General features: G+C 44.1%; 1 protein-coding gene across 4 annotated transcripts in view; it reads left to right on the plus strand.

Annotated features, from left to right (window-relative positions):
- The window catches only part of LOC101742732 (protein vestigial), a 38,275-nt gene extending 32,712 nt beyond the window's left edge, over positions 1-5,563 (plus strand). For all 4 annotated transcript variants that reach the window (XM_038019088.2, XM_062674845.1, XM_012690157.4 and 1 more), the window contains one exon: positions 2,784-5,563. In XM_038019088.2, coding sequence (XP_037875016.1) covers positions 2,784-2,833 — 50 coding nt within the window. In that variant the 3' untranslated portion in view covers positions 2,834-5,563. The remainder of the gene's footprint in view (positions 1-2,783) is intronic.
- The last annotated feature ends 1,384 nt before the right edge of the window (positions 5,564-6,947 follow it).

A 6,947-nucleotide genomic window follows, 5' to 3' on the forward strand; every position in this document is an offset into this window, starting at 1 on the left:
ACGTCGGTACGTAGCCTTTCACTCGCATAACACGTTTTTTGTTGCCTTTGTAGGCAGATGAGTACAAGGCCCATCTGATGGCAAGTAGGTATGTATCGTCGCTCATGGACATCAGCAAAGTCAGGAGCCAACCAAGTCGCTGCCTACCAGGAAACTATGAACCTTCGTATAAACGTATATGAAACTCCGCCAGTATCAAAAGACAGCAGAAATGATTAGGAATAATGTTTTTCTCCGTAGCAAGCCAAGCAACCCTTCGTTTAGATTTGGAAGGGTAAGACAGCTTGTGCCCAGACGGGCGGGGCTGTGGCAAACACAACGTGTGACGAACAGATTTATTTATTCATAGTGTGGGTGTTCTGTATGTACCTAATACTCGTGTGTCATGTACCTACCTATAGTAAGTACGTATGTGCATACTCGTATATAAGAGTATCTGGTTCATGTTGTCCAGGGAACCCTAGTGTTGGAAAACGGGACCGTGTCAGACATGTCCTCTATTATTTATTTATTTATTATTTATGAACACTTAGCATCAGGTGGGCTCTTATCAACACATGTAATGCAATAAAAAATCTTGGTTGGCAAATATCTTCACTCATTGTCTGTTTTGTGAGTTCGCTCTATAATCGTGACCGCACTAAGCTGTTATTGGATCGAACCACGACTTTACAACACACACACACAAACACATTGAGTAGTTGCAATACGTAAGACGTCTTTTATCTGTTGGGCCACGGACGCTTCAAGTGCATAACCAACTAGCACTCCTTACTTTGTAGTTAAATTATAAATCACGTGGCTCATTAATTTTTTTGCCATACCTAAGGGACAAACATAAATATACATAATATTATCTTAATCTATGTGTAAGATTTTAGGAGACGTCGTGGTCTAAATGATAAGCAGGTCGGCCGGTGTACCTGCTCGTACAATGTAGATATGTAGCTACTTGTAGCGCGCGATGCGATTGTGTCGGTGTTCGTGTCCCGCCCCACTTCGATAAAGCGGCACGACACGAGAATCTTCTCATTGTGGCCGCCGGAAACTACATAGTCGATCCTGCGGACCAAATGGTAAACAGTCGACGTCACCCAAAACACGTCATTTTGGATCCTTCCGATCCACTAACGGTGCTTTTAGGTATCCCAAGAACCGGTCATCGTTCTCGTCGAACCCGTCGTTTGCGACGAAGGACTCGACGAGTAAATTAACCCACAGACACAGCCCCCTGAGTTTCTCGCCGGATCTTATCAGTGGGTCGCGTTTCCGATCCGGTGGTAGATTCTGCGAAGCACTGCTCTTGATAAGGTTCGTGTTAGCAACATCGTCAGGTTTGAGCCCCGTGAGCTCACCTACTAGTTAAGGTTACGCTGATATGGTCTCTCTAAAACATCAGCTTAAGTAGGAAAAAAAAAGTGTCCCGCAAGCAGTTACTTACTTATTTTTGCAATGTAGGTACTCAACACATGATTACACATGACTGCCACGATGAAGGACTGATATGGCAATTTGCAATTGAGACAATAAACCTCAAGTCTTAAGGGGTGGCGCCATTCTCGGTGTGATGTCTATGGATTTAGATAACAACTTAACACCAGGTGGGCCATGAGCTCGATCACCCATATAATCTAGTAATAAAAAATATATTTATAAAAGTAATTAAAGCAATGGATATAATAAATAGGAATGTCACATTCGATGTTGGATTCCATTATTTGATGCTGTTTTTAAAAAATCATAATAATCCTATATTAGAGACGGAGTTGGATCTGTAGACCACGTTAGTGTAGAGTTGTGTTGCACAGAATAAGTAAATAAACCTTTATATATGTATAAATGTACTAAAATGAGTGCGGAGACACGCCGAGGTCAGAGATCAGACGGAGATGAGATCGGAGCGGCGATACGATCCGACAACCATTTATAACAATCAAGCGACGCGCCGCGACGCGACGCTCTAATAAATGATCATTACGGCCGTAAAAAATCCCTTCTGTCAAACTCGATTTTAAAGTGCACATAAATCACAAAACGGGAACAACCGCTCGACCATTGTTCAGGGCCCGTGCGGTGTATAAATACACGTGTTCGTACTACACACGTGCACGTAGTCCGCCGCCCCGGCCTGCCGCGGATGTCTCCAGAGCGCTACACACGACGCACGGCGTCCTCGCTGTGCTTCGAATGTAAAACTGTCTGTACTCTGTTATTGCCGCTAACTGTGACCTGACAGCACCCAGCCTCACGGTCGAGTTAATGTCTGTATTTCGGACTGCTCCGTGAGTGGTGGTACAGAGCAGAGCACCGTCCTGTCGACCATTGTCCTGTCGAGCCGAGGGTCAGGCAGCGCCGGGCGGCGGGTTCGTTAGCCTTACGATACAGATCAGCCGCGCCGCTGTCGAGGGCCCGTGTGATTCGGTAAACGGCTCTATAAAACATCTGGGCCTTGTCGCGCAACGTGATGCCTCCGCCGGTCATTTTATTAATTCCGTGCGCCGGCTGCGATGCGTTGTCGTTACACTGATAGGTACGGTGACTCGAATCAAACTCCACCGATAGTCACTACCGAAACCGTTTCTGAAGCGAGTGCCCGCGCACAGCACACAGCATGCAGCACACAGCACGCGGACCGCGGAGGACGGATATCTCCCAACGCTCGATGCAGAGTTGTGCTGCGGCGCCCCTCTTAACTTTATCTGAATATTTATTGAAGTGTACATTTATATGGCTATATTGTTTTATGCTTATGAGGTTAACGTGTTGTCTGTTGTTTGCATCAGGTCTGGAAGCGCAGGTGCAGGACACGTCCAAGGACATGTACTGGTTCTGAGAGGAGGCTCTCATGGCACGCTGAGCGCACGTCGGACCAGTGCGACGCGGCGCCGACAGGGCTCGGTGCGGGCCGCGCCTGCGAGGGGCTGCTCGCCGCTCTAGGGCTGTAAAGACATTGTCTAGTTTAAGTGTTGTTCATCGAAGGACTCCGCACGTGCATCGGTATTTAATACCACAAATGACTGACTCGAGTACACGAGTGTGTGTACCAAGTTTCGACCTGTGTGTTATCTATAGTTTGCTGAGGCCAGTTTCCATGTAAGCTTCCACAATACGCGCACCTACGGAGTACGTCGATGTCAAAGTACAGTAGTATTGTAGTTAGGAACATTGTAGCTCTAACTTGTATAAATTAGATGAGGAATGGAATACTTAGGAACGTTAGTTGATTAATACAGATTGAAAACAGATAGACGGGCGGTGCAGTGCGGTGCAGTTGTGGAAGGAACTGCTCGATTGCTTCAGCCTCTCACCGTTATCGTACCGAAACAAATATGCTTCTGGAAAATCGTAATCACTCAACAGATATTATTTGAATGATTTATGAATGTTGTATTATTAGCATAACTAAAGCTGTGAGTTAGGTCGACAGGCTGCAACCGACCAACACATCGGAATTAATAAACAAAAACACGATAAAGATATGCGAAGAGATAGATGGGCGGTGGAAGGTGTACGTGTCCAGTTTAATGACCGGAATTCATACTCGTAATAGCGGGAGCGATGTTTTGTGAAGTACATTTGTGTCGTAACGTGTCGCGCGGCGATCGCACACGGACAGGTGCAGCGGACCGCGCCCTCCGGCCACCGCGCCACCGCGACCTCACTGCACACAGCTTCTCATGTGCTAACTGCTCGGTGTGAGTGAGGAAGTCGGCTCACCTGGCTGGTCGCATCGCACCGCACGTTGCGACCACTTATATCATTCAATGATCCGGTTTTACATCGTGTCTTAGTTAAAATAATTTATCTGTGCGGTATCATAGAGACGGAATGTAATGTAACATCATTAGCTCAATATTTAGTTCAAAGCTATGTGAAAGTGATCTCTGTCGATATAAAATATTAAATTATGATAATTACGAGTGATGTTAGTTCGTTTTAAAGATTTATTCATGGTTCTTCGACAACGGGACTAAAATATGAAAAATTCAGAGTTCAAAAACTCTATTACGTAAAAAATATACATACCTAGATATTTGAAAAAGACAAAATAAACTGTTTTTAAGGTAGAGTCTACCTATAGATCACCTATAGGTAGACTCTACCTTAAGATAATTTAATTTTAATCCCCATCCAAGTCTATCATAAATTCCTTCCTGTATAAAGTTTTAAATGTACATATCTAGTTTAATTTAGTATTTAGAAGATAGTATGTATGTATTACGATTGTAAATATAATAATTGCACAGAATCAGTAGACCGACTTCGGGCGTAGAGGCCGGGGCCGCCCCGAGCGCACCCTGCCTACCGCCGCACAATGTGATCTCTATGCCAACATTCTCCTGTACATTCGTTTGTTCATCTGTTGGTCGTGCGGTCGTGCGGTCGTGCGGTCGTCGTGCAGCTGGTGCTCTGAACGCACTAGGCCTATAAAATCAAAGGCAGCTATATCCAAGTCTGTCAAATATTTAGGTAAACTACAAAAATCGGCCCTAAACACATCATTACGGATCCTCCCGATCCATCGAAGTACTGCTCTTGCTAGGGCCAGTGTTAACAACACTCGCGGTTTGAGAATCTGAAATAACTTTGTTCGTATAGCTACGATATTCTTTATTTTAAAGCAGATTTATAAAGAATGAGAATATTACTAATAATCTGAATTTTAAATGATAAAATCGTTTATTAGTACTTACTACAGAGTAAACTTAACTTTTTTGAACTGAATTTGTTAGAGATTTAGCTGCATTTGTTATAACATGAAAACACTAAAGCATGTTCAACTAACTAAACAAGATAGAGCCATTGTTAATACATTTTATGACATTATGGCGTTTAGCTGCCTTTGATTTTATAGGCCTCACTTCTTTGTGGCATTTGCCAACGCTCATTACGTAGCATCTGATAAGAACGATAGATGGCGCGCGAGTTGCCTCAACGGGATGTAAAACATTTGATTAGCTCTGTAATTTAAGAGCATTTGTATTGTAAAGATGTAGCGTGTCGCTGTGTGCGTGGGGATGCTGAATGACCGCGTCGAAGACAATGGAGCGCGGAATGCGCCCGGAATAGCGCGGCCGCGTGCCAGCAGCACCGCTGCTAAGATAATAATGGCAGCTCCTCTCGATTCCTCTCATTACACTAAACAACATTAATATTCCGGCACTCCCAGCGGCTCGCATTCCGCAACTCGCGGTCTTGTCATAAAACTGCGGCCGCGTGTCACTCAAACTCGCGCGTGGCGGCGGCCGCGACCTCGGGAACCTTTACGAGTATTACCGCTCAACTCGTTGTTGTGGAAGATTCGTATTTAGCCGAACGTTAAACTAAAAATGCGACCTGCACACTGTGCGACACGTGCGTCTCTCGCGCTGTGTGTCGGAGCCGTGCTTGCCGGCTAGAACTGCACTATGTATTCAGTAGCTTTATTACAAGAAGAAGGAAGCGGTCTCGGGAGTGGCATCCGCTCCCGCGGCACGGAGGCACGGGGGCACGGGGGGGGGGGGGAGGGCGCCTCGCTCGCATGTTGTAATCAATTCCAATATACTACTGTGATTGTTTCACATCACTTGTTTTATTTCTTAACATTTCCCTTTATGTTATGCAACTAAATAGTCACGTCGCTCACACGTGTAATGATCTAGACACGTGTGTGTACGTACGTATACTCGTATGTTGTGGACTGACAGAAACAGCTAGACAAGTGGTGGTGGGGTTTGTATGCACCCTTGAGGGCTGGTACTTCTTTGCCAGCACTGCCTCTCGCAACGCAATTATACATTTTTGTGTACAGGGCCCTTCTTCGTATTTTAAAAGACAGAAGCGCCTAGGGCCCACCTGATCGTAAGTGGTTACCGGTACTCAAGAACATCATTCAGTAATTCATGGCCGACTTCCGCGGAAGCAGGTTGTTATATGACTGTTGTTACTGCTCTACTGCAACTTTAAATAATCGTGCAGTGAGGCGTTATTGCTTACTAAGATGTTCGGCCCTATTACACCGAACAACATCTTTATTTCAATATATAATAATAGGCAGCTACTTATCAAGATACGGTTTTACTGTACAGGCCATTTGAAACATAATTGTATATTATGTGTGGCTGACAATGAAATGTAAAAAAAAACAATGTTATTTAGAGAATATAGAATTCTATTTTCAAACTCAGGTATTTCTTTATTGATTAGTGTTTTGCTTTCACTACATTAGTATGTTTTTCATCAATATGGACACATTACAAATATAAGTAATCATGGGATAATAGTTTTGTTTCTGTAACAATACCCCACAAAGCGAGTCACCAGGTTCACGATGTGTTCACAGTGAACACTAATAACTGGTTGTTAGTTTCGACGCTTTCGTCGTGGAAATGTTAATCTGTAAATGAGCCCCGTGGTCGCCGGAAACCTGAAACCAACAATGACGAATGAAAGGCGACAGTGCAAGCTGACGATACACACACTACGTCTGAGCTAGCAGCTAGCATCACAACAATGTGCGCAATTTGGCAAAGAAAACTTGATAAGTGCGTACCACACGAACTGAACGGTCGCCAGCGACTACAAAGGGCGTGGAAAAGTGACCACTGCTCTGCCAGAGATACATCGATACCATGGGTGCATATGTTGATTGAAAGAAATATATATTTTCTTATATATTACCTATCTGTAGGGTAAAACCTGGATAGATGCCGCAGCGGGATAGATGCCTCAGGTTCTAAAAACCTTACTTCCCGCACTCATGACAAAAAATTAATTTAATAAGTAGGAACCACATTCATTCTATACCTTATGTACCATTTGACAATCGCGTGATGACGAAGTGTTTTCCTCGTACATGTAATTTTCTCAGCGCGGAATTTCACGAACACGTCAAAGATTTAAAGGTTAGTATTTAGCGTGGTACAACTTTATAATTAGTGTAAAATTCCATTATATTTTTTACTACG

This window comes from Bombyx mori, chromosome 22 (genome assembly GCF_030269925.1).
Source record: "Bombyx mori chromosome 22, ASM3026992v2".
In the NCBI taxonomy this organism is placed as follows: Eukaryota; Metazoa; Arthropoda; class Insecta; order Lepidoptera; family Bombycidae; genus Bombyx; species Bombyx mori.